Source organism: Gracilinanus agilis, chromosome 4, assembly GCF_016433145.1.
Source record: "Gracilinanus agilis isolate LMUSP501 chromosome 4, AgileGrace, whole genome shotgun sequence".
Lineage (NCBI taxonomy): Eukaryota > Metazoa > Chordata > Mammalia > Didelphimorphia > Didelphidae > Gracilinanus > Gracilinanus agilis.
Genome location: NC_058133.1, coordinates 104,379,100 through 104,406,190, shown reverse-complemented (window position 1 = coordinate 104,406,190; position 27,091 = coordinate 104,379,100). Strand labels below are relative to the sequence as shown.

The window sequence follows — 27,091 nt, the reverse complement described above, 5'->3', positions numbered from 1 at the left end:
AGTTTGTTGAAGCCACCCATAAATGTTGGGGGAAAAGTGTACACCAAAGGTAAATGATCAGCCCTAAAAAGGACCATTAAGCCCTCACACCAGAGATATTAGTGCTCCCTGAACTACACACACACACACACACACACACACACACACACATGCACATACATATATATGCATATGTACATATATGTGCACTGTGTATTCTGTACATATGTATATATAGCGATTCTCTGATTCATAAATGGTGAGCAGAATAAAATGAGCAGAAAAGGTACAATTTACACAATGACAACAAAGCCACAAAAACAACTATGAAAGCTGTAAGAACCATGATCAATTTAATATGATCAAATTCAAGAATGGAAATTACTAAAGATAAAAAATGCTATCCATGACACATCTCTACTTATATAATTCTATTCAGCTATTGAAGGAAATTATTTTGCTTGACTATACATATTTGCTATAATTTTTTAGATATCTTATAATTTTCCAATGGGATAAGAGTGAAAGAAAGAGAAAAAAATGTAAATACAAAGGTAAGGGAGTATTACAGCTGTGATATGTTGCTGACACTTTAAATAAGGACATTGAATTATAAGCCATTTTTGTTATTTTGGGGAAATGTTGAAATAGAAGTGGTGTTTTGGATTGATGGGACAATAATGCCTGACAAAAGAGGGAAAAAAGCTATTTTTATATAATATTGCAAGTTGTCAGGACACTTTTTCCAGCTTTTAAAGTCTTTTTGACACTGGTATGCTCTCTTCCTGACTGATTTTATCAATATTTTCTCCATCTTGTGCACATTACCACTTCTACATATACTTTAAAAGTAGGTGCTATGAACAACTATAAAAGCTGATAATTAGAATTTGAAAAACTTAAAAAGAAATATATTAATTTTGTGGAATTTAAATTTTAGAAGAGCCATACCCCCAAGAGTTAAATGGTTGAAGTATATGAACGGGCAGTGTCAAAGGAAGAAAATCAAGCTATCCATAGCTACATGACTATACCAATCAAATTACCAAGAGAATACTTTTCAAAACTTGCTGAAATCATAACAAAATTCATTTGAAAAAAAAACAAAAGATCTGGAATATCAAGGACATTTTTGAAAAGAAGATTAAAGGTAGAATCTCATTTTCAGATCTCAAACTATATTTTAAAGTAGTAATCATCAAAGTCATATGATATTGGTTAAAGACTAGAGTGAACACTGAGAGGAACAGATTAGGGAAGAGAGATTGAAAAACAATAGAATTCAATAACCCAGGGTTTAATAAAGTGGAAAACATAAATTTTCTAGGGAAAAGCTTCCTATCTGATAAAAACTACTGGGAAAACTAGAAAGCAACCTGTCAGAAATTAGGCTTAGACCAATGCTTTACACCACACCACACCACACAATATATTCTAAATGGAGACACAACTTTAATATTAAAAATCATATAATAAAAAATTAGAAGAGAAATGGATCATATACATCTCATAGCCATGAGTAGGAAAAATATTCTTAACCAAACAAGAGATAGAAGCAATTACAAAAGATAAAATGGATAACTAAAAAGCTTCTGCACAGACTATGTGTCTAGGATTAAAGGGGAAGTTGATGAATCAGAAAAGCTCTTTATATTAAATTTCTTGGATAAGCATTTAGCCTGCAAGACATAAAGCAATTAATTAAACATACATAAGACTAATAGCTATTCCTCAATAGATAAATGGTCAAAGGATATGGACAGTTGTCAAAAGAATTGCAAGATATTCATAACCACTATGAAAAAATGCTCCAAATCACTAATAATTAAGAGAAATGCAAATCAAAAATCTGAAGTTCCATCACATGCACTGCAAATTGGCAAAAGTAATAAATCCAAGATATACAAGGAACTGAATCAAATTTAGAAGATTAAAAGCCATTCGGCAATAGATTAATGGTCAAAGGATATGAGTAGCAATTTTCATAGGAAGAAATCTAAGCTGTCAACAACTATATGCAAAAATGCTTCAAATCACTGAAAAAGAAATCCAAATTAAGGCAACTTTAAAATTCTACCTCAGCATGAAAGAGGAAAATAGTAAATTTTGAAGGAATAACAGAAAAACTTGTTCATTGGTAGTGGAGCTGTGAATTGGTCAAACTTTTCTGGAAAGCCATTTGGAACTTTGCTCCCAAACTGTGTGTATCCATTGACTACACCACTGCTAGACTTATGCCTTGAGATCAAAGAAAGATGAAAAGGGTCTGTACAAAAAATGAAAAGTATATATACAAAAATATATATAATAGCTCTTTTCAAAGTAGCCCCCAAACTGGAAACTATTGGGGTACCCTTCTATTGAAGAATAGTTAAATGAATTATGGTAAATTAATATAATAGAATATTATTGTTCTATAAGAAATGATGAAATGGATACTTTTGGGGGAAACTTGGAAGTCCTCAAAGAACTGAAAAAGAGTGAAATGAACAGAACTAGAACTATTTAGACAATAACAACATTAGCAAGAAAGACAACTTTGAAAGACTTTAGAACTCTGTTTAATTCAATGAAGAACCATGAGCCCTGAAGACTGATCATACCACTTCCCTTTTGCTAGAAAAGTGATAGATTTAAAATGCAAAAAGGGATATACATTTTTTGACCCAGCCAATGGGAAATTTGTCTTGCCAATCTACAAAATTTTTAAACCCTTACTTTCTGTCTTATTAACAACTCTAAGACAGAGGGGCAAGGGCTGGACAATTAGGGTTAAGTGACTTGCCTTGGGTCATATGGCGAAGAAATATCTGAGGTCAGATCTGAACCCTGGTCCTCTCAACTCCAGGCCTGTGGCTCTATCCATCTGAGCCACCTAGCTGTCCCAATGCATATCTGTTATAGGGCTTTTCCCCCTATTTTTAAAAAATTCTTCCTTTTGTAGCAAGGAAATGGGAGGGAATAAATATATCTAAAATAAATATTTCTATAAGAAATTTAAATTATGTAATTATATTTTAATCTTTTTAGCCTTTGTTCTGATGACTTTAAATAAGATAAGATTGATCCAGTAATCCCATTGCTGAGCATATACATTAAGAAGTTCAAAGAGCAAGTCTCTTGGAGAATATTGTATAATTGTATTTAGTGCATATACATTATTGTAGTTGGTGTGAGTGTGTAGTGTGTATCTCACATTACTTAGGTGGACAATTCCACAGATTTTTGCTTAGAGTGATTTTTACATAATTTAAATTTGGTCAGGACTTGGGAAAGGAAAGGAGGGAGGCAGACAGGAAGGGAGCCAGGGCAGGCACACAGTTCAAGGACATGGAGGGTCCGGGGACAGAAAATTGAGAACAAGAAGGAACACACTAAGCAGGGAAAGTCACACAGGGGACTGGACAGAACCGAGAGGAGGAAAGGACCAGAGCAGATATGTAGGGGTCAGACACAAGACTGGATGGCCTAGAGCTGGGCAAAGGTCTCCTCTCTTAGCTCCAAAGGTCTCAAGCCAAGTCCCTGGTCTAGCAGCCACAGCAGAGCTCTCCCTTGGGTCTGTTCTGCTTTTGCTTGGAGGATGTTTTTTAGGGATGTTTGGGGAGGGGATGGGGAGGCAGCAGAGCAGGAGTAGAGAGAAAGAGTCCAGTGTTGTTGTTGTTGTTGTTCAGTCAAGTTCCATCCCATATGGGTTTTTCTTGGCAAAGATACTGGAGTGGTTTGCCATTTCCTTCTCCAGTGGATTAGGCAGACAGAGGTTAAGTGACTTGCCCAAGATCACACAGTTAGTGCCTGTCTGAAGTCAAATTTGAACTCAGATCTTCCTGATTTCTGGGCCCAGTGCTCCATCCACTGATCCATCTAGCTTCCTTCAGAAAGAGCTCAGTACTATACAGTAAAGTTAACATGGGTTTTTTTTTTTGGAAAACAGATTCTTTCCATAAAGTCAATTTTGCCTAATGCAAATTTATATAAAGCGAAAACTTTCTTTCTATATATTTCTCTATACATAGGTATAGATATATAGAGAGATTACATATATTATATATAGTATACACACATGTATTAAATTACAAGTATATACACATATAATATAAAAATAGAAAATAAAATATAAAAATACAAAACAAGGTACACCATCAGGTCAGTGGACACTGCCTAGCAGTGTGGTATGTGTAGCAGCAGGGCTAAAGGTAAGGCTAGGTGATCCTCCATCCTTCTGGAAGGCTTGTAGCTGGTCACCCCCACTTGGTTCCAAGTAGTATAGATGGTCATGTTGCTTTTCCTGCCCTGCTCAAGGGGAAGGGTCTGAATAGAGCGAGAGGAGAATAGAGTGGGGAGGGAAGAGAATCCATGGAGGGACAAAGGCAAGGGCATGCTGGCAAAAAACAACAACAAACAAACAAAAAAATACATGATCCACTTTTAAATTATATCTGCAGAATTAACATTTTCTCCATTACTTTCTCAATAAACAATATAATACATTGAGCCTTCATCAATTTCTGAAAAGGCTCACACTGAAAATTTTACAATCGGCTCTTAAGCTCTAGAGATTCAAATGGCTCCAAAATGAATGCCCTTGGATGAAGGAGAAGCAAGGGGGAAGGAAGCCCTAGACGGCTCTTCTTCCTGTCTGGAAAACCAAAATGAAATCAAGAATCCTTTCTACGGAGACTCCACAAAGTGACCATCCAGCCTTTGCTAAAGGACTTCCAGTGATGGGAAATCCCCCACTCTTCCCAAAGTAGTCCATTCCATTTGGGAACTACTCAAAAGTACTTGAAAATGTGAAATTCCATCAAGTTTGGATCTGTTTCTCTGCAATTTCCACCAAAGCTCCTGACTTTGCCCTTGGGGATGAAGCAGAGGAAGTCCATTTCCAGGACTGTGTTAAAATAAAAATAGACAAAGGCAAGCTTTCATCTGCTAGGTGGCTCAGTGGGTAGAGAGTCGAGCCTAGAAAAGGGAGATCCTGAATTCAAATCTAGCCTTAGATACTTCCTAGCCATGTGACCGTGGGCAAGTCACTTAACCACATTTGCCTAGTTTTTATCACTCTTCTGCCTTGGAATGGATCTTAGTATTGATTCTAAGATAGAAAGTAAGTATTTAAAAGAAAGAAAGAAACTCCAGTGCCTCTTTCCCATGACAGCCTTAAAATATGTAAAGAGCGCTGTCTTTGTCCCCCAAACTTTAATCATAATAATTGACATTTATGTAGCTCTTTAAAACTTGCAAAGCACTTTGCACACATTATCTCATTTTATCTTCACAACAACCTTATGAAGTAGCTACTATAGGTTATTATTATCTCTATTTTACAGATGAGGAAACTGATACTGAGAGAAGTTAAAGGAACTGCCCATAGTCATATAGCTAATAGTTTTCTGAAGCTGGATTTGAACTCAAGTCTTCCTGCTTCCAGGGATAGTTATCTTCTTCACTTCCTAGATGCCCGAGATCTTTTCCATAGGACTATTTCTAGCTGTAACTCCTTCTGACTTATATCTTTTCCTTCCCAAATAAAGTTGTTTTCTTTTTTATCTCAAAAGTAAGACTTAATATTTATTCCTATTATCTTCATTTTATTATATTTAGACAACCTTTAAAATATCTGCCTCAAGATTGACCTACATTAAGACAGTTAGGTGATGCAGTTTGATAGAGTGCTGGGCTTGAAGTCAAGACCTGAATTTAAATCCAATTTGACACTTACTAGCTGTGGAATCCTGGGCAAGTCTCTCAGCATTTTGCCTCAGTTTCCCCAATTACAAAATGAGGTACCTAGCAGTACCCATTTCACAGGGTTGTGAAGATCAAATGATATATTTGTAAAGTGCTTAGCATAGTGCCTGACTCACTATGTTACTATGTGAATGACTATTCCCTCTCCTTGTCCACAATATGATCTCTCAGGTCCTCCTCCAACTTGACAATAATCATATTTTAATTAGCCAGCCTCAGTCCTCAGCAACAAAACAAAGTTACAATCCCCACAGACCACCCCAAATGGAGCAACCCTCCCTCCCTCAATCTCTCTCTCTCTCTCTTTTTTTTTAGGATTATAACTTCATATCTGGAAAGAATCCTAGAGTTCATTGAATCCAACCCCTCAATTTACAGACGAGAAACCTGAAAAGCTCAATAAGCAAATAAGGAACTTAGCTTTAATAAAAGTCTGAAGTTTATTCACTTTTGATGGTTCCAATTCTCCAAGATCTCTGAGAGTACAAAAAAACATATTGTTATAAGATATCCATACCCTTTGAACTAGAGAGTCCAATCCTGGGTTGGTACTCCAAGAAAGCTATCAGTATGAAGAAAGTCCCCACATACACCAACATATTTCATTTATTTATTTTTAATTATTTTTTTCTCCCCTTTAAAAAGTACCATTTGATATTTAGGATATCTCTCTGGAAGGGATAATTATGAGGATGTAAGAAATAGAAGACATCAATACAAACTTATTTTTAAAAATATAGTTAGTACTTTTATTAGACATTAGCTAAAATTCCCTTAATTAGAGTTTCCATCCTCAGGAAAGTATCACTGTTTTTTCATTTATTTATATGATAGCTATAGGATCTTTAAAAGAGACCCATCAAAAATCCTTTAGTAAAGTGTAAAACTCTTTTGTAACACAATCATTGAATGTGTTGATTTTTCAGATTCCTGGTTGGATCTGGTAGTATAAAGATTATTTTGGCAGTTGCTTAAAAGCTGGAGTGAAGAGGATCATGGCAAACACGCCGTAAGGGTTGAATGAATGAGACAAGAAACAAACTTGATAGTTATCATCAAGAATACTAAAAAGGGGGGTGGGCAGCTGGGTAGCTCAGTGGATTGAGAGCCAGGCCTAGAGACAGGATTTCCTGGGTTCAAATCTGGCCTCAGACACTTCCCAGCTGTGTGACCCTGGGCAAGTCACTTGACCCCCATTGCCCACCCTTACCACTCTTCCACCAAGAAGCCAATACACAGAAATTAAGGGTTTAAAAAAAAAAAAGAATACTAAAATGATCTCATACAGAAAAGCCATTGGACTTATTTTACTAAGCCCCTGGGAAAAGACTCACTATGTGAAATTTGCAGGGAAACAAGTTAATTTTTAAAAAATATTTTCAATAATAAGAGCAAAATCCAAAAGCAAAATGGGCTGCCTCAGGCCTTCAGGAGAAGCTAAATGGTCATATATAATGAATTCCTGTTCTGATATGAAAGAGACAGCCTGGGCATCAAGGTATTTTTCAGCACCACGTTTTTACAATGGATCCAGAGACATTAGTTAGGCAGATATTAAAAATAGTTACAATAAGAAAGAGGGAATGAGAGTAATGAAGCATTCATTCATTCAAGCAATGAGAGGAAGATTCAGGATGAAAAAATTGTTAACAGTATCAAAAACTGCAAAAAGATCAAGGAGAATAAGGACCAAGAAAAGATCAATGCGTTCAACAATCAGGAGGTCAACTGGTTTACTAGCTGGAGACTAGTTTCAATAGAATGAAAGGGTCAGAAGTCAGTTTGGAGAATTGAAATATAGGTGGGGAGAAAACAGAAACAGGAAAGTATCTTTTTTCCTGTAAGTTTAGCAATTCATAGATTTAAAGCTCAAGTTCAAGCCCCTCACATTACAAGTGTGGAAACTGCTGAGGAACAAGAGAGCTTAAGGGATTTGTCCAAGGTCACACAGATATTTAATGGTAGACCTGAATTTGAACATAGGTTCCCTAACTCTAAACCCAGGGCTCTGTTCATTGTACAGAAGAAACATATGATGATAACTTGAATGTCAGGGTAAACTGAGGACATTCTTAAGCATAGTGAATGTACCAGCAGAGAAGAAGAAATTTAAAGTGAAAGCAGAGAAGGGGACAAGATTTCAAAGGTGACCAAGGGGATAGGATCAAGGAAATAAAAGAAAAAGTTATTTCTGACAAGGAAAAGAAACTGTTCATTCTCTGAGAGTGGAGCAAAGAAGAGAGGAAGACTGAGGCTGGAGAGCAGTTTCCAGGTATAAAAAATGGGAGTTGAGGATGCCCTGTGGATAGCCTCAGTCTTTTCAGGCAAGTTCATCTGTGGATGAAGAAGGGGAAAGAGCATCCAAATGAAAATTGGGACTTAATGAGAGAATAGGTACTGCAGAGGGTATGTCAGGGTCAACCATAGATGAATAATGGAATTATTATGTAGCTATGATTGTCCAACTGAGGTGAAATAATAGGAATTTATACTGTAGTCTGCATGGTTTCATGACTTCCCCTAGCTGAGAGTATGAGCAAAGGAAGTGGATTGTAGGGATGTTCTAGGACTAACCATTCAATATGACCAGTGAAGAGGAAAAGGAAGAAGAGATCAAATGATTGATGAATGAATGTATGAAAGTCCCAGTCGTGCTTTTTAGACAGGCTTGTCCATCCTTACATGTTAAATCCACAGTATCTAACTACCTCCCTCTGGTGGATAAATGGATACTTTACATGATGTTTATTAATTTGCTGGTGTTTCTGCCATCAACCTAATTGTCACTACAGGGTATGCTAGGACTATAGTCACACCTTTGTTTTCAGATGAATTGTACATATTCTTTGCAGTTTCAGAAGGAAATAATAAACTTTACAATGCAGTGTGCTAGCTTAAAGGAAGATCGATTTTCTTTTTGATGTCAAAACAGTTTAATTACAAAAAGACCCAAAGAAGCTATGAGACAGATGGGAAAACGAGAGGGGTGGAGATTAGAGGGGGAAGACAAAGAGAAAATCATAAGTGAGATCAGGAACAAGTTTCCATAAACTGGAAACATTTCAACACAAATGACTGAATACTAACAAAAGCTATGTTCCACATGCTGGTTGAGAAGACCTAAGCCAGTTTCTGACTGAAATTCCCTCCCTACCCTAATTGGTTGGCCTACCTTTTTGCTAGTGATTATTGACAGGTACTCCTTGGACCATTGGGCACCATCCTAAAGAGTACATGCCTCTCCTAGAAGAAGATTAGGCAAGAATAACACATTTCTGCACTAGGCAGAGATCATAGGCAATCAACTACAAAGTCAACAGGCAGGCAGGCAATAAACATTTATTAAGCAATCAATATGTGTCAGATTAAAAAAACAAAGAGAAAAATAAAGGACCTATTATTTCATCAGGTTTGGATAGAGATCTTTGGAACAGGAACTCCCTCCAACAGCACAGATTGTAACCAATCTGTCTCTCCTTGAAGGGAAAACTTGGAGAATCTCCAAAGGAGAGCTTAAGTCCCCTTGTCCAGAGTTACCCAGATAAGAAATGTCAGAGGAAGTATTTGACCCCCACTCTTTCCAATTCTAAGTCCAGGCTTCTATCCATTATGCCATTTTCTCTCTCTTTTCCTTCCATAAAGCATAAATCTGATTTTCTTTAGCTTTTCCTCATTGCTTCTATTTCTATCCTATAGAGTCAAAGAGGAGAAATCTCTGACTCTTTCGTAAGTCTTCTTTTTTCTAGGTTAAACATCCCTATATTCCTTCTGATCATCTTATGACATGATTTGGAGGCCTTTAACAATGTGATGTCCAGAATGTAGCAATATTCCAGATATGGTCCAACATCTAGATATGACGGCAGCTGGTGTCATATAGACATCTGTAGTGCCAGACCTAGAATCAGGAAGAGTGCAACTTTGACTTCAGATACTTATTATCTGGGTGTCCCTGGGCAAGTGACTTACCTTCTATTTGACTTACTTTCCTTAATTGCAAAATGAGAATAATCTACCTCACAGGGTTCTAAGAATGAATAGAAAAGAGACTAGAACAGAGCCTTGGATTATACACATAGTTAAGGAGGTGATGATCCAGCAAGAGATGGAGGAGTAGGAGGAGAATCAAAAGAAAGCAATGGCACAAACAACCAGAAAGTAGAAAGTTATATAGGAGAAAGGCTGACCAATAGTGTCAAATGTAACAGAAATCAAGAAGGATGAGGATTGAGAAAAGACTATAAGAATGGGCAATTAACAGATCATTGTTGGTCATATACATAAAATTATTTTAGCAATACTTTTTGTAGTAACAAAGAACTGAAAGTGCGGGAAGAATTTGATTGGGGAAAAGCTAAACAAATCGTGGTCTGTGAATATTATTGAATATGACTGTTTTCATAAAGGATAAATAAAATACAGAGCAACATGGGAAGATATATGAGCTGATGCAAAACAAGAAGGAAAGCAACATATCCAATGACTACAACAATGTGAAAGGAAATAATAAAATAATCAAAAATGAATGTGAAATTATGATGTACAAGTTTGGCCCCACAGAAGAGATATCAGAAAGGACTTCCCCCACTTTTTTAGAGGTGGTAGACTATAGGTGTGGCATGTTACATAAAATGTCAGATTTCTGCAATGAGTTCATTTTGCCAGGATATTACTTTACTTTTTTTTATTATAGGACCTAATTGTTGGGGAGGGGCAAGAGAATGGACACACTGGGAAAGCTGGATGATGTGAAAACAAAAAATATGAGTAAAAATTATTTTTAAAAAAGATAGTTCATTGGCAATTCTGAAAAGAATAATCTTGGTAGAGTTATGAAAATTAAAAGCCAGATTACAAAGAACTGAGGAGTGAGAGTATTGGAAGTAGAAACAATGGATGTGGACAGCTTTTTCTAAGAGTTTAAATGTAAAAATAAGGAGAAATATAGGATCATAGCTAGAGAGAGTGGTAGAATATCATGAAGGATTTCCCCCATAATAATGAAGACTTTTTTTTTCATTAATAATGGAGACTTGGGTATATAGGGACAATTTGCTGGAGATGGGACAATATTGGATCAAGGGTACCTGGAGAGGAGCTGACCCTTGTAAAAGAAAAGAATCACCTCTTCTTCAGAGACTAAATTAAAGGAAAGAAAAATCATAGATGATGTCAAAGAATTTTTGAGGTGTAGAGAGGATGGAACTTAAGCAAATGATCTTTATTTTCTTAGTATTGTAAGGATTAAATTTTAATGGTTTGGCTAAAATATATGAAGCTTATAAAGAATAGTGGTGGTTGCTGATTCAAAGTATTATTGTTCAAAGTAGAAATGACTTTTGTAGCTTTTATTTACAGAAAAGGTGGAAAGTGAAAGTAGAGAAATATAAAAGGGTAGAGAAGACATTAACCTATCTAACTAAATATTGCTCTGGTGCTTGACTAAGCCAGGACTTGTGAACCTTCAACAGGAATTAAACTCTCTCCAGATGACAGGAAGGGAAAGCCAGCTATCCACTACTCAAGTTCCCTCCAAGAGGCAGGTCAAGATGATGACTCAAGCTGAAGGTGACTCCTGAGACTGACTTTCTTCTTTAAGCTGGCCTTCTTCTTAAAGCTGACTTCCTTCTTGAAGTCAAGCTCCTTGAAGCTGGCTTCCTTCTTGGAGTGGACTTCCTTCCCTAGCCCCAGAAATTCAGGGCCTTTTATAGTGGGTTCTTGACTCTTCCCCTTTTTACAGGGACCAACCACAGCTTCCAAACTGTCTAGAACTGCCCAGGGGGCAGTGTTTGTAGAAACCAGTGCTCACCTTCTAGAGGGGCGAATACTCATCAAAAGGGTTCACAGATTCCTGGCTGAGTTTTTGTGGATATGAATTCTTTAAGTGGTTTGCTAGCTCCTCCACTTAGTTCAAGCTTTTGTTGATTCAATCAAAAGGTAGACAAAGGAAGTTAATCCTGTCTTCACAATCTAGTGAGGTACTAAGTAGGGGTACTTAAGTTATTATTAACCAAAGTGTTAGCTCCAACTGGGCCAAGAGAATAAAGGATTCCCTTTCACAAGTGTAAACTCAAAGAGAACAAAGAATTCCCTTTTATAGTATGAGACAACGTTCTTGGCTAAGAGGGAAGAGAAAGGAGATTGTATGGGAAGTTTGAGAAGAGATGTTCAGAATAGGCTCTGTGAAGAGTAGAGAATAGATTAGGTAGGAGAAATGAATTGCCTTGCTAGATAGTAATAGCCCATTTGAGATTAATGCTATCCCCACCTTGTACTTATGATATTCTTTTTTTAACCCAAATACATGATTTTGCATTTATTCCAATTAAAATTGATTTAGACTTGTGTCATCTTTTTAGGTTGTCAAGTTCTTTTGTGATTCTGACTTGTCATCAAATATGTTAGTTATGTCTCCTTATTTAGTGCCATCTGAAACTTCAATAAGCAATTCATTTTTGCCTTTGTCCAAGTCAATGATAAAAAAGTAAAACATAGAACAAAGGAGAGATCTATAGAAACACTCCACTAGAGATCTCTCTGAAAGAAAGGAAGGAGGGAAGGAAGGAAGGAAGGAAGGAAGGAAGGAAGGAAGGAAGGAGGGAAGGAGGGAGAGAGGAAGGGAAGAATGAGGGAAAGAGGAAGGAAGGAAAAAAGGAAGGGAAGAAGGAATGAAGGAAGGAAGGAAGGAAGGAATGACATTTATTAAGTGCCTACTATGTTTTAAACACTATGTTAAGTACTTTATAAATATTATTTCATTTGATTTTCCCAACAAACCTGAGAGATAGGGGCTATTATTATCTTCATTTTACAGCTTAGGAAATTGAGGCAAAAGTAGTTAAGTGACTTGTCGGAGATCACACAAGTAGTAAATGTCTAGACTGGATTTAACCTCAGATCTTCCAGATTCCAATTCAATGGGCCACTTTTTTAAAAGTTTATTTATTTAATTAACTTAGAATATTTTTCCATGGTTACATGATTCATGTTCTTTCCCTCCCCTCTTCCCTCCCCCTCCTGTAGCCAAGGAGCAATTCCACTGGGTTTTACATGTGTCATTGATCAAGACCTATTTCCATATTATTAATATTTGCATTAGGATGATCTTAGAGTTTTACATCCTCAATTATATTCCCATCGAAGCATGTGATCAAGCAGTTGTTTTTCTTCTGAGTTTCTGCTCCCACAGTTCTTTCTCATAAGTCCCCCAGAATTGTCCCAGATCATTGCATTGCTGCTAGTAGAGAAGTCCATTACATTCAATTGTGGCACAGTGTATCCATCTCTATGTATAATGTTCTCCTGGTTCTGCTCCTTACATGAGCATATTTTAATAATAAATGCTATTCTATTATTAACTTACATTCTATTTCTTTTTAATAAAGTCCCAAACTCCTATGTCCATAGCTATATTGTAATATTTTAATAATCATTTGTCCCATCAAACCAGGCCATAGTGCAGTCAGTCTGCATCCTTGCTATAAGGTCTAAGGTTCAATTTGTTCAGTAGCCATAGCTGGTGCACTTGTGCATAAACAAATGAAACCATCGATTTTATTTAGTCTATTTTATTTCATTTTGCCAACGAACTGGATCCAGCATTATTAAATGGACAATTATTCTTCCCTATCCTTAAGGGAAGCTAGACCTTGCCACAGCTGGGCTGGGTCTACACCTCAAGGTCATTCTTCCCAGGTGAAACAGTGGGCTATTTTCTCGGGAAAAGATAGTAAACGGCTTTGGAAGCCCCGCCCTTCTCTTAAACTCTTTGCCCCCCTCCCCTCCGCCCCTAGCGCGAGCGGTTTCTCACTGCTGCTGCGCAGATAGTGCAACCGCGTGAGCCAATAGCCGGCCGCGCTTCTTCCCGGCGGCTCACTTGGGACCAATCCGGTCAACTCCTTAGGTTTTACAAATTGGCGCCCTCGTGGAACTCCACTATTCCTCGCAGAAGCGCTCGCGAACCTCGTTCTGGTAGTTCAGGTGAGCCAGACCCACTTTTTTCGAAACTCTACGAATGGGCCATTCCTACACCTCCCTGCCTTATGAGAATGAGCTCTGGAAGAGACCACTGTGGGAGATGGGGGCGGGAGGAGCGTCCGCTTTCACGGACTCGAAGTGCTGTTTCTGGCATACCCTGGGGAATTTGGCTTCTCTCGGGAATGGGGCTGACCCAGGGAAACGTTACTGCCGGGGTCTTTTTAAGCTTTGCTGTCGCTTTTGAATCGTCTCAGGAAAGTTTCTATTGGGTGGAGAAGTTGTCAATCAGTGGTTTCTACCAATCTGTGACGCCGCTGGAACCCTTGGTTCTTAGGGTTCAAAGATGGAAAACTCGGGAACCGAAGGGTTCTAGTACCTTTTTCGCTTGAATCTCTCTTCCTTACGCATTCTCCAGAAAGATAAGACCTTGCTCGATCTTCTGAAACCACTCGGTTTACTTCCTTATTTGCATATTAATTAGCGCTTGCCGCTTTAGGATAATTTTCCTGTTTTCTAGTCTTATGATTATTAAAAGTGCTTCAGAGGCTATGCTGCAGGCAATGGAGAACTCCTGAAACAGATCTTTTTAAAATGTAGGTCTGACCTCGGCACTTCTCAATTGTAGAAGCATCTGTGGCTTCCTATTGCCTTTGAGATAAAACACCTTTTTGCAGGGCATTTAAAACCTTTCAGGATCCTATTTCAAACTGTCATGCCAGACTGATCTCACATCATTCACCCCTCATATTATTATATTCCAGCCAAATTGATGTATTGACTGCTTCTTGGATGTGTTATTCCATCTCCATATCTTTGCCTCCGCACATTCTGCCTCCCTCAGTGACTAGAATGTTCTCTTTCCTTACTGTCACCTCACCGAATCCTTAAATTTTCTGAAAAGCACAGCTTAGGGTATATATCCTGTATGATCTTCAAAGTTCTTGGTGTTCTCATTTTGTTTAATACTTACATGTAAATATATGTGTATAAAATATATCTATCTGCATACGTATTGTTTTCCTCCAGTAAGACAAGACCTTCCTGGGGGTCGGAGAGTCATAGTCTTTTATACCCCCAGAATCCTGCATAGTGGCTTGTACGTAGTAGGTACGTAATAAGTGCCGACTGAATTGCATGGAAGGTTTTTGAACAGAAGAGTAATGTGCAGTCAGACCTCCTCAAAAAGTTTATTTTATTTTTTTAATCCTTACCTTCTGTCTTGGAATCAGTACTTTGTATTGGTTCCAAGGCTAGGCAATGGGTGACTTGCCCAGGCTCGCACAGCTGGGAAGTGTCTGAGGCCAGATTTGAACCTTGGACCTCCTGTCTCTAGCCCTGACTCTCAATCCACTCAGCTACCTAGCTGTCCCCAAGAGAAAGTTTATTTTGGCAGCTGTGTAGAGAATAAATTAGAGAAGGTAAAGCCTGGAAGCCAAAGATAAATTAGAAGGCTGTGCAAATAGAGAAAAAGAGGAAGGAAGGAAAGATGGATTGGGGGTATTGAGAAGACCTTGTAAGTGATTAAAGGTGGACAGTGGGAGATGAGTAGTGGGACTTGGGTAGGATAGTAATCCTATCAACAAAGATAAGAAAGTTCCTACTAGTGGTAGGGAGACAGTTTAACTTTGGACACACTGAATTTAATATACCTTTGGTTCAGAGATTTAGCAGGTCTGTACTGGGTTAAGTTTAAAAATTCAGCTTTCCTGCCTAATCACTGGCACATTTTTGCCTCAGGTAATTTAGCTGATGTTGAGGAATGCCTGTGAACACTAAGGAGATCCTTCTAATATCTTTATATCAGCAAGCTACCCTTTAAGGATGTCTAATTTGTTATCTTGCACTCTGACTAAAATAATTTAATAGTTCTTAGGTACTGAAGGGAAAGGAGAGGTTTGTTGCTAACCTCCATTACCCATCTTCTAATCTAACCAATCCCTGTGCCTCAGCTTTGCAAAGAGTCCTGTGCATCAGACTCAAAATGTCACCTATCTGTTCTGTTCTTTGTTCTCTATTCCCCAAAATCTAGAAAAGGAGAACTGTGCTTTTATTCAGGGTCTTTGGAATAAATGGAAGCAAGCCATTGGCCCATTTATTGACCAGAAACATGTCCCTGCTAATAAACATTATTATCTTGCTCAATGAATTACCCCATTTTGTTACGGAGACATCAACAAAGATGGCTGTATTATACAGTAGGATATGATATGTGAATTAGAGATTTACAAAACAAAATTAGTGGAGAGCCGTAAACAAACAATTTGATCTGTAATTCCTATCAGATCCAACTATAACTGATGATTATAACCAATTTATAACTTCTTTTATTATTCAAAGTTTTCCTGTGTAATAAATCATGTTATTTTGAAGAGAAAGGGGAATATGTTGGGAGCTATTAAGACAAATTAAAATCTCAAGTAGATATTTTTATCTGGACCCCATCAAAAGATCAATACAGACCGGCAGAGCTATGTATTGGCTTTTCTCCCCATCAGGGTCAAGAACTGGAATGGGATATCTTACGATAAAAATATGAGATTCCTCTTTTGATTCCTTTCATAATTCTCACTTTTCTTTAAAATGCATTATAGTCTTACTGAAAAAGCTTTGGGCTCTCAGTAATCCAGCAGGAGGGGGGCTAACGCTGTTCCCCTTTGACCGAGAATGCAGCTGCTTAGTATAACCAAGGTCGAACCTTTGGCAGGGCATTTTGCCCAGAATTAAAGTAAAATAATGAAGCTCAAAAAAATTGTTTAATACCATCAAGGCTGAGAACTTCAGGGGTTTTCCAGCCTAACGAGATGTCCCAGACTTCATCTAATGGTAACACATATTGTTGATAGTTTAGCATAGGTTTTTATCTACACCTGGAGGCTTCTAAGGCTTTTGTTTTGACTATAGTAAAAATACTGCTCTGTGTAATTGTGGGAAACTTTCTTGGGCTTTTGGGGAAAGGGGATCTTTAACTTTCTATATAATAAACTGGTGACTCCATTGTACCTCAGAGCACTTTGAGCTAACAAGCCGTGCTTCTAATCTGTTTTGTTTTTTACATTCGATGACCACCCTAGGCCACTCAGATAAGTCTCTGGTTATAGAACAGGATCTCTATAAATTAGTGAGTAAAGGAACACATTTGAGACATGTTTTAAAGATAGGTGGAAGTCCAATGTGTAAAAAATGGGGACAGCTAGGTGGCTTAGTGCAGTGATGGGCAAACTCTTTAAAGAGGGGGCCAAAGGAAAGGAGATGCTCATCTGTCAGTCTGTTTCTAAGGCAACTCTTTGGAAGTTTCATTGTATTGTATCCTACTCATTGTATTCATCAGATTAGGAATAATGTCAGCTGGCCAAAAGAACATTTCAGGGGGCTGCATCTGGCCTGAGGGCAGTAGTTTGCCCATCACTGGTTAGTGGATAGTACATCAGATCTAAAGTTGAAAGAACCTAGGTTTGAATCTGGCCTCAGATACTTCCTAGCTGTGTGGCCCTGGGTAAGTCACTTAAACCAAATTGCCTAGGCTTTGCTGCTCTTCTATCTTAGAATTAATACTAAGACAGAAGGTATGGGTTTAAAAAAAATAAGAAAAATAGAGAGGAAACACATTCTAGGCCTAGGGAAAGACCTGGGAGCAAAGGATTAGATCTAGGAAAGTTCATTACTTATTAGATTTGGGGGTAAGGTATAGGAACCTGAGAATCTTCCAGTTTGCCTAGAACATTGAGTGTGCAGAGAGGAGTAATATGAGAGAATGCTGGAAGGAAGCACAGTGCCAGGTTGTGAAGGTGCTAGAATGCCAGCCGAGGGATTGAGACGTGAAGATCATGGCAGCAGCAGGCTCTCCAGATTTTTGAGCAGAAGAATGATCCTACTAGATCTGAGGGTGTGAAAGATTACTCTGGTGGCAGTGTGAACTGCGGGGAGGAGATGAAAAGTAGGAACACCTGGTAGGATGTTACTGCAGGAGCCAAAGTGACTGGTGATGAAGGCTTATACTCTCATGCTTGCTTTGGGAATTGATAGGGGATGGATACAGAAGAAGTTAGAAATGAAACTGCCAAGATCTGTTGCCTGGATTGACATGTGAGAAAAAGATTTATAACCCAAGGTTATAAATATGGAAGACTGGGCACCCAGTGACAGAAATTGTAGAGTCAGAAGGAGAGACAGGTTTATGGAGAATGATAATGAATTCAGTTTTAAACATGTTCAGTGTTATGTGAGAGTAGGATAGCCAAGTAAAATTCCTCTCTTAACTGGAGTCTATGAACTTGTGTGTGTTTCTGTCTTAGAATTGATACGCAATAGGAGTTAAGTGATTTGCCTAGGTTCATATTTGAACCCAGGACCTCCTGTCTCCAGGCCTGGATCTCTTAATTACTGAGTGACCTGACTGCCCCTGTGAACTTGATTTTTAAAAAATATTTTGATAACTGCATTTCAATATAACTTATTTACTTCATAATGTTATATATCTTATTTCCATTGTGATTTGTTTACTTTGTAATCTGTATTTTATTTGTGAATTTAAAAACATTTTTCTGAAAAGTGTAAACTTTGCTAGGCAGCCACAGAGGTCCAAAATACAAAACTAGTTAAGACCCCTCATGGAGCTTAGAAGATAAATCAGGATAAGAATCACTAACAGAAGGGAAGTGGTCAAAGCCATAGAAGTAAATGAGATTGCTGAGGAAGAAAGTATATAGAGACTGAAAGGGAGTTAAGTGTGGAGCACCCACACTAAAGGAGACTGAAGAAAATAAAAAGCCAATGGAGAAATTACTGTACGTATGAGGATAACTATAAAAGATGACATCTCTGGAGTTTGGGGAGAAAAGGGTAGGATGGAAGGGAAGAAGGATTAACACTATAGAGAGGTCTAAGAACAGTAAAGATTGTGAATCATCAGAGTGAAAATTGGTAGAAAACAGGGCCTCCCTTCTTACCCTCCCTTCTTATCAGAGAAGAAGTGTGAAACTTTTCCTCATTCTTTTATGTGGTGTTTACTGTGAAATTTAGATGAAGTATTTGGTCATAGGCTAAATATTTTCTATGTTTTCTGCTGGCTTTTGTGTGTTGTCTGTGGCTTCCACAAAATTCCAATATATCGGAACTGCACTAGAGAAAATTGCAATGTGGAAGGGATACATGACTAAAAAAATCACAGGCTCCATTTACCAGAAATTAGGGTTAGCCCAATACCATATAGCTTAATATGCTTAAGTGCCCTATTCAACATCGATATAAAAGATTACAACACTTTAAAAGATTATAAGGATAAGATCATGTTCCTTTCACAACTAAGAGGAAAATTTGTAGATAAGTGATATCATTAATTTCCAAATATAAAATAGATCTTCTCAGTTACATGAAATCAAAAGGTTTTTGCAGAAATAAAATCGGTGCAACTAAGATAAGACTGGAAACTGCTGTTTGGGAAAAAAATATTTACATCAACATGTGAAAAGATCTGATATCCAAGCTATTGGGGAATTAACACAAACATCTTATACTAAGAATCATTCAAATATCTGCAATGTCTACACTGATGCAGTTGCTGGTCCTTTGAAGGATTAAAGGGATGCTTTCTTCAAGTCTTTGACAAAATTCAGACAGAAGTGGAACAGTGGGGAAATTGGAATAATGTGCCCCAAAATTCTATCCTGGCCCTTCTTTTTTTTCTCTCTTTTCCCACATACCTTCCTCTCTCCCTTCCCCTAGTCTTTGTCTTCTCTTTTTCCCTCTTATCAGTTCCATGCATTCATCATCATCTCAATGAGATGATTCCCACATCTGTGTGTCTAGACTTCATCTCTCTAGGGTTCCAGGCTAGTATTACCAGCTGCCAGTGATGTGGATGCCTCATAAAAATCTCAAACCTACCATCTTTGAAATGGAACCTCTTATCTTTGTCATAAAAACCTATTCCTCTTCCAGTCATCCATGTTTACAACCTGGGAGTCCTTTTGACTCCTCCCTCTCACTTCTCACCACCTGTCCATCTGGTCTCTCACCAATTCTTATTGATTTCCCTCCCACAAAATCTTTCACCTCCATCTGCATCTCTCTAATCACAACAGTCCTCCTGATTGAAGTCACTTCCCTTCCCAATGTCCCCCATACTGCCGCCAAATTGCCATTTTTGAAGCATAGATCTGATGATGTCTTCCCCTGCTTAAAAGTCTTAAAAATCCTTCGATAGTTAAAGCCCTAACAAAAGTCTACTTTCTAGCAAAACTAACCTACTTATATGGGTCTCCCATTTCGAAGCCCATATTCCTGAAATGCTCCCCCTTCTCATCCAGTCTGCCTTTTGACATATCTGTGTCCCTTAAGACTTAGCTCCTACATGAGCCCTTTCCAGATCCTCCTAATTATTGTTAGCATTCCCTTCCCCTGAAACTACTTTGTTTTTGTTTTGTATTTAGTTATGTGTGTACATGTTGTTTTAATTGTCTTTAATGTGTGTACATGCTGTTTCCTCCAATTGTTTTTAAGCTCTTTGAGGGCAGGCAGCATTTTCATTTGTCTTTGTACCCCTAGCATTTAGCCTAGTATGACAGTAGGTACTTAATAAATGCTTGTTGGATTGGAGAATCTGGTACTATGGGTTCTTATGCCAAACACTCTACAAGAAAGATTGCTGATTGTTTATTTCTTGACTCTTCCTTTTCCCTCCTCATAGACCTTCCCCCTCAACACTTCTGTCATAGAGTGAGCCACCTTCACTTAGAAGAACATGCAGAGAGCCTCACGCTTAAAGCGGGAATTGCAGCTATTAGCCACAGAGCCACCCCCAGGCATAACTTGCTGGCAGAATGCAAACCAAATGGATGATCTCCGAGCCCGTAAGTACGCCCCTCTCATAGTAAGAGCTTGCGGATGTTGTGCCAAATTTCAGGAGTTGGTCTCTTCAGACTTTGGGAAGAAAAACATCTTAGTCCCCTGATAGACTAAAGTTTTGTTTTCATCAAAAGGATGCCATAGGGGGCACCTGGATTAGCTCAGTGGATTGAGAGCCAGGCCTAGAGATGGGAGGTCCTAGGTTCAAATCTGGCCTCAGACACTTCCCAGCTGTGTGACCCTGGGCAAGTCACTTGACCCCCCCGTTGCCTACCCTTACCACTCTTCCACCAAGGAACTAATACACAGAAGTTAAGGGTTTAAAAATATTTAAAAAAAAAAAAAGGATACCATATTTCCTCCTGTTTTTGGGTTTGAGAACAATAACTTTTGCTTGTTTCCCTTTGTTGATAAAAAATTAACAAAGGCACTTGGGCATCAGCTCTGAGGCACATATTAACTGAGACTGCTTACTCTAATAGACAGAGAACTGAGTTTAGAGTCAGGAAGAGGTGGGTTCAAATCCTGTCTCATCCACTTAATAACTATGTGGCCTGGGGCAAATCACTTTGCCTTATTTTTCTTATCTGTAAAATAAGGAAGATCATCACAGGAATAGTTACTCTAGTCTTGAAATTTTAGAATTATGGTGTTGAGTGGCACTAAAACTATATAGTTCATCTCTTTTCCCTTTTATTTTATTTTTCCTTTTAAGAGATTTTGGGTGGGACCAACACACCCTACGAAAAGGGCATTTTCAAGCTGGAAGTCTCCATTCCTGAAAGGTCAGTCAAATTTGATTCCAGACTGGCAGAGTGAGAGGCCCTTTGGGGAGGCAGTTGTGGGTAGTAAGCAGAGCACTGGACTGGAAGCCAAGAGAATGAAGTTCTAACCTCTGCCCTGCTACTAATTATCTATGTGGTCTTCAGGAAGTCTTGATTTCTCTGAGTCTCATTTCTTTCTCTGTATAATGAGATTAGAATAGATCTTCTCTAAGGCTTCTTCCAGCTCTTTAAGCCTTCTAAATAAGTGCCTTATCAGGTAAACAGTGATAGTTTTTGTATTCAGGATAGGAGGGGAGTTTCTAAGGATCCAAATAATTATTCAGGATCTCCCCAAGGTAGGCCTTGCACACTTTCTACCCAGCATCCTGAGAAGAGGAGATTCTCCATATGATACATCATCATTAGTGAGATTCTAGGTGAGGAGCAAAAATGTGTCAATTCCATTCTGAAGATTGTGTTTTCCAGAAATTCCCGAGCCAGAACTGAATGCTGGTCTTTCTACAGGCTTACTTTTACTTGTATAGATATGAACAAAAGGTGCTCCACCTCTTCAAGTTTCAATATGTTTGTGAAATTGAGAGGCTAGATGGTGTGATCTCTTAGGGCCTTTCTAGAGCCTGTGGTCCCCTCCTTTTGGGATGGTGTTAATGGGAAAACTTTGGATACTGCCACAATTTGTAGCAGCAGCAGCCTCAGCAAGGACCTGAACTTCCTATCCTGTGTTTTCAAAGGTACCCATTTGAACCTCCAAAGATACGCTTTTTGACTCCGATCTATCACCCTAACATTGACTCTGCAGGGAGGATCTGCCTGGATGTCCTTAAACTGCCCCCAAAGGTAACTGAGGGGTGGATAAGAGGCACCTACTTTCTTTTCTTTTTTTTTAAGTTCTTTTTTTAATCTGAAAATTTTTATTTAATTAATTAATTTAGAGAAATTTCCTATGGTTACATGATTCATGTTCTTTCCCTCCCCTCCTCCCACCCCCTCCCGTAGCCAATGAACAATTCCACTGGGTTTTACATGTGTCATTGATCAAGACTTATTTCCATATTATTAATATTCGCATTAAGGTGATCACTTAGATCAGGGGTCGGCAACGTATGGCTCTTTCTGCAGGAGCCATAAAGTAATTTTTTTTCAGGCGCTGTTACAGGAGTGCACTGTGAGCACTGTACGGCTCTCACGAAATTACATTTTAAAAAATGTGGCGTTTATGGCTCTCAAGGCTAAAGAGGTTGCCGACCCCTGACTTAGATTCTACATCCTCAGTCATATCCCCATCAACCCATGTGATCAAGCAGTTGATTTTCTTCTGCATTTCTGCTCCCACAGTTCTTTCTCTGGATGTGAGTAGCATTCTTTCTCATAAGTCCCTCAGAATTATCTTGGACCATTGCATTTGCTACTAGTAGAGAAGTCTGTTAAATTCAATTGTGCCACAGTGTATCCATTTGTGTATAATGTTCTTCTGGATCTGCTCCTTTCACTCTGCATCAGTTCCTGGACGTCGTTCCAGTTCACATGGAATTCCTCCAGTTCATTATTCCTTTTAGCACAATAGTATTCCATCACCAACAGATACCACAGTTTGTTTAGTCATTCCCCAATTGAAGGGCATCCCCTCATTTTCCAATTTTTTGCCACCACAAAGAGCGCAGCTATAAATATTTTTGTACAAGTCTTTTTCCTTATGATCTCTTTGGGGTATAAACCCAGCAGTGGTATGGCTGGATCAAAGGGCAGGTAATCTTTTATAGCCCTTTGGGCATAGTTCCAAATTGCCTTCTAGAATGGATGGATCAATTCACAACTCCACCAGCAATGCATTAAAGGCACCTATTTTCCTATCAGAGACCTTGTCTTGTAAATCTGATTTATTTTCCATTCTCATACAGGGAGCTTGGAGACCATCCCTGAACATTTCCACTGTGTTGACCTCCATCCAGCTCCTCATGTCTGAGCCCAACCCTGATGACCCCCTCATGGCTGACATAGTAAGTGTCTCCTCATCTCTGGGGCATCAGTCACTCACTCCAAAGCTGCAGTGATTGCAGAGGTAGGACATTCCCATTCACTGTCTTCTTGGCTTCCTCCTAGTCTTCTGAGTTTAAGTACAACAAGCCAACCTTCCTCAAGAATGCCAGACAGTGGACTGAGAAGCATGCTCGTCAGAGGCAACAGGTAATTCTCTAAATGGCCTTCTGTTTTCTTTCTGTCCAACAGTGGATTTATCTCATCTGACAAGTCTGAATTGTGCTCAGGAAATGTTTAGCTTTTCTCCCATTTTCTTCATTTTACCCCTTGCCCAGAGTAAGATGAGAGGAAGGGAAGGGCTCTTTCCCTTAAAAACTACAGTGGTAGGGGCAGCTGGGTAGCTCAGTGGATTGAGAGCCAGGCCTAGAGACGGGAGGTTCTAGGTTCAAATCCGGCCTCAGACGCTTCCCAGCTGTGTGACCCTGGGCAAGTCACTTGACCCCCATTGCCTACCCTTACCCCTCTTCCACCTATAAGTCAATACACAGAAGTTAAGGGTTTAAAAAATAAATAAATAAATATAATGTTAAAAAAAAAAACTACAGTGGTAGTACATTGTGTATTCCTGGTGAGGAATGAGAGGGTCCCTCTGTTGACCATTAAGTTCTCCATTGTCCTGTGTGGCACTCTTCTCCAGGCCCATGGTGAGGATACAAGTTTGATTAAGTCATATATTTAGATCTAGAACAGTGATTCCCAAAGTGGGCGCTACCACCCCCTGGTGGGTGCTACAATGATCCAGGGAGGCAATGATGGCCACACTTTTTTCGTATTACATTCTATTCTGAGTTCAATAAATAGTTTCATAATTTCCAGGGGACGCTAAGTAATATTTTTTCTGGAAAGGGGGCGGTAGGCCAAAAAAGTTTGGGAACCACTATTGTAGAAGGGCCTTAGAGGCCATCCAACCCCATAATTTTACAAATGAGGAAATTGAGGCACAGAGGGGCTTATCCAGAGTCACACGGCTATTGATACAAATTCAGGCCTTCTTGCTTCTTGCTTTGGAAATGCAAACTTTATCTATGTTACTTACTGGTGGAACAGGAATGTGTCATCAGAATGCCTTAGAAGTCAGGAATGTTCAGGGCAAGAAAGGAAAGGCACCCTCCACAAAAGGGTGTTGGGGTTCATCAGTGGAATCTGTTCCATGAAAGCCTCATCACAGTGCCCTCTCTAGAATGACTAGATGGCCTTTTCTCTAGCTGGTTTTTAACTCATCATGAGCTGTGGGCACCATCGCCTTAGCCTTCACTTGCTCAGCTAATACTTACCAGCCACACTCCATCAACAACACTAGAGGGCAGGCAGCCTCTGCTTACCAGGATGCCTCACTTGGGATGGGGTAAAGATTCTTTTCTTCTAGTTCCCTTAACACTGGTGGCATGGAGGTGGAGGAGGGGAGTTGGTTTTGGCTTGACAGATAGCTCTTTTGGAATAGTCTGTCTGAGAGCTTACCCAAGAGGGACTTCATAAACCCCTGGCAGAATTCTCTAAATTCACCCCATCAGTTTCAATTAGCAACAAAGTTCTTTTTGACACATGAAAATTCAAATTGCTGAACTACAGGACCCTACAGAATAAAAGTTCACTACAGCCTCTGGTTTTATCTCTACTTCACAAGCTTGTTACAGGAAGTACATCATAAAGCATGACTTGGATTTGGGATGCTGGTTTTTTTTTTTGTTGTTGTTGTTGTTGTTTATACAGGCATTTGGGGGAATGATTGAATGAATGAAATTTTTTTCTATATGTGGGGCACTATTCTAAGCATTGGGGATAGAGACAAAGGGGGATAGTTCTTGCTCTAAGGCACTCACACTCTGATTTTAGCATAAGACAACACCAAAAGGAAGATTGATCCCCCAAGGCTGATGGCAAAGCTCAGGAATCCTTTGTTTGTATTAGTATATCAGGTGGCAGTACCACAGAGCCTTCAAGTCATAGAGGCAGGGTGGATGGTAAAGTCTGCTATTCCTCATCTCACTAGAAGAAGTATACTCGGTGGCTCCTGTCTCATCCAAGTGGTATGAACAGCCCAGATAGGTTCTGTCTCCCTTTGACACGGGGGAGTGGGGATGGCAGGAGGGGTAGGAGGTGAAGGGAACACAAAAAGAGAGAGAGCACCCCAATGTTGAAGAGGCCTTTTGTAGTTGACCTGCCTGCATAGGGTTGGGGTGACCTTTAAGAGGAAAGAGAAAGTGAGAGGAGCACTTTCTACCAGTGAGAATGTGTGAAAGGAAAGCAAAGGGAAGAGAGCATTCTGAGTTATGCCATTCTGTTCTTTGTTTACCCCAGTGTCTTTGTTCATTTCTCTTCTCTGCTTTTTTTAGGCCGAAGAAGATGAGGAGATAGAGAATCGACCAGAGCCCAGTAACCCCAAAGTTGCAGAAGCACCACAGAAAAGAAAAGGCTCCAAGCTGGGGGGCCTGGAGAAGAGACTTTGCCCAGATGCTTAGGAGGAACCCGACATTAGCTGTCTCAGTTGATATCTTTCTGTTTCTGTCAAGGGTTCTGATCGGGCCTGGTCCTTTGGAATGTTTTTCTTGGCCTTTGATGAGAGTAGCATGGTTTTTCCTGCATAAAACAGGCCTTGTATATTTATGTTTACTGCAGTAGAATAATTTTCTGAATGTAATTTGTTATATTTATCTTGTACATATGTATTTTGAAACCTTTTAACCTAAAAAATAAATAATCATTAAACATTGGGTATGTGTTTCCCCTATGTGTATATTTGTGAGTGAGCTGGTACAAGAGAATAGATAATCAGAATGTTTAAATAGTCACTACCTCCTACTTTACACTCTTCCCACTGTCATTAAGGAAACTTTGTCATAGGTACAGGATGACTGTAACAAACAGTTCAGTTATCACTGGATTCCAACATAGTGTGGGAATGGTGATACTAAGGCTATTTTCTTCCTTACTTGTTCCTGTCAGCTTCTTAGAGATTTTTGCATAGCTAGTAATAAGTTCAGTGAGGGGGTGCACTGGATAGAGTGCTAGGTTTGGAGTCAAAGAGAATCATCATTCAGAGTCCAAAGCTGGCCTCAGATACTTAGTGACCTTGTTTGCCTCAGTTTCCTCATTTGTAAAATGAGCTGGAGAAGGAAATCAATAATACACTTTTGGTGGAACTGTAAACTCATACAACTATTCTGGAGAGCAATATGGAGCAAGGCTCAAAGGGCCACAAAACTATGCATACCTTTTGACCCAACAATACCAGTTACTGGGTCTATATCACAAAAAGATCAAAGGGGAAAAGACCTACCTGTACCAAAATATTTTTAGTAGCTATTTTTGTAGTGGCAAAAAATTGGAAACTGAGGGGTTGTCCGTCACTTGGGGAATGGATGAACAAGTTGTGGTATATGGTTGTAATGGAATACTATTGTGCCATAAGGAATGATGAATACAATGAATTCAGAAAGAACTGGACTTGTATGAACTGATGCAAATTGAAGTGAGCAGAACCAGGACAATGAATACAGTAACAGAAATATACAGTGATTAACTGTGAAGAACTAAACCATTATCAGCAAAGCAAGTTTCTAAAATAACAAGAGCCATATGATGAAAATGCTATCCACAGCCAAAGAAGGAACTGTTGCAATCTGAGTGCAGATCTTCATCTTATTTCCTTCATGAGTTTTTTTTCTTGCATGTGCAATTTATGTCTTGCTACATGAGAACCATGGAAATATGTATTACATGCA

General features: G+C 38.9%; 1 protein-coding gene across 1 annotated transcript; it reads left to right on the top strand.

Moving 5' to 3' along the window:
• Positions 1–13,682: 13,682 nt before the first annotated feature.
• UBE2T (ubiquitin conjugating enzyme E2 T) lies at positions 13,683–25,950 on the top strand. Its single transcript, XM_044674578.1, has 7 exons — positions 13,683–13,707; positions 20,390–20,552; positions 21,263–21,332; positions 22,064–22,169; positions 23,231–23,329; positions 23,433–23,516; positions 25,703–25,950. Exons 2-7 carry the CDS (start codon positions 20,444–20,446, stop codon positions 25,826–25,828), a joined length of 594 nt encoding a protein of 197 aa, XP_044530513.1. The 5' UTR covers positions 13,683–13,707; positions 20,390–20,443; the 3' UTR covers positions 25,829–25,950.
• The last annotated feature ends 1,141 nt before the right edge of the window (positions 25,951–27,091 follow it).

What these genes read in the sequence shown, in the direction of transcription:
- UBE2T (XM_044674578.1), top strand. Translation starts at nt 20,444, where the DNA reads ATGCAGAGAGCCTCACGCTTAAAGCGGGAATTGCAGCTATTAGCCACA. An exon ending in GAAGTCTCCATTCCTGAAAG is followed by an intron (nt 21,333 to 22,063) that starts GTCAGTCAAATT and finishes GTGTTTTCAAAG; the next exon opens with GTACCCATTTGAACCTCCAA. An exon ending in ATGCTCGTCAGAGGCAACAG is followed by an intron (nt 23,517 to 25,702) that starts GTAATTCTCTAA and finishes TGCTTTTTTTAG; the next exon opens with GCCGAAGAAGATGAGGAGAT.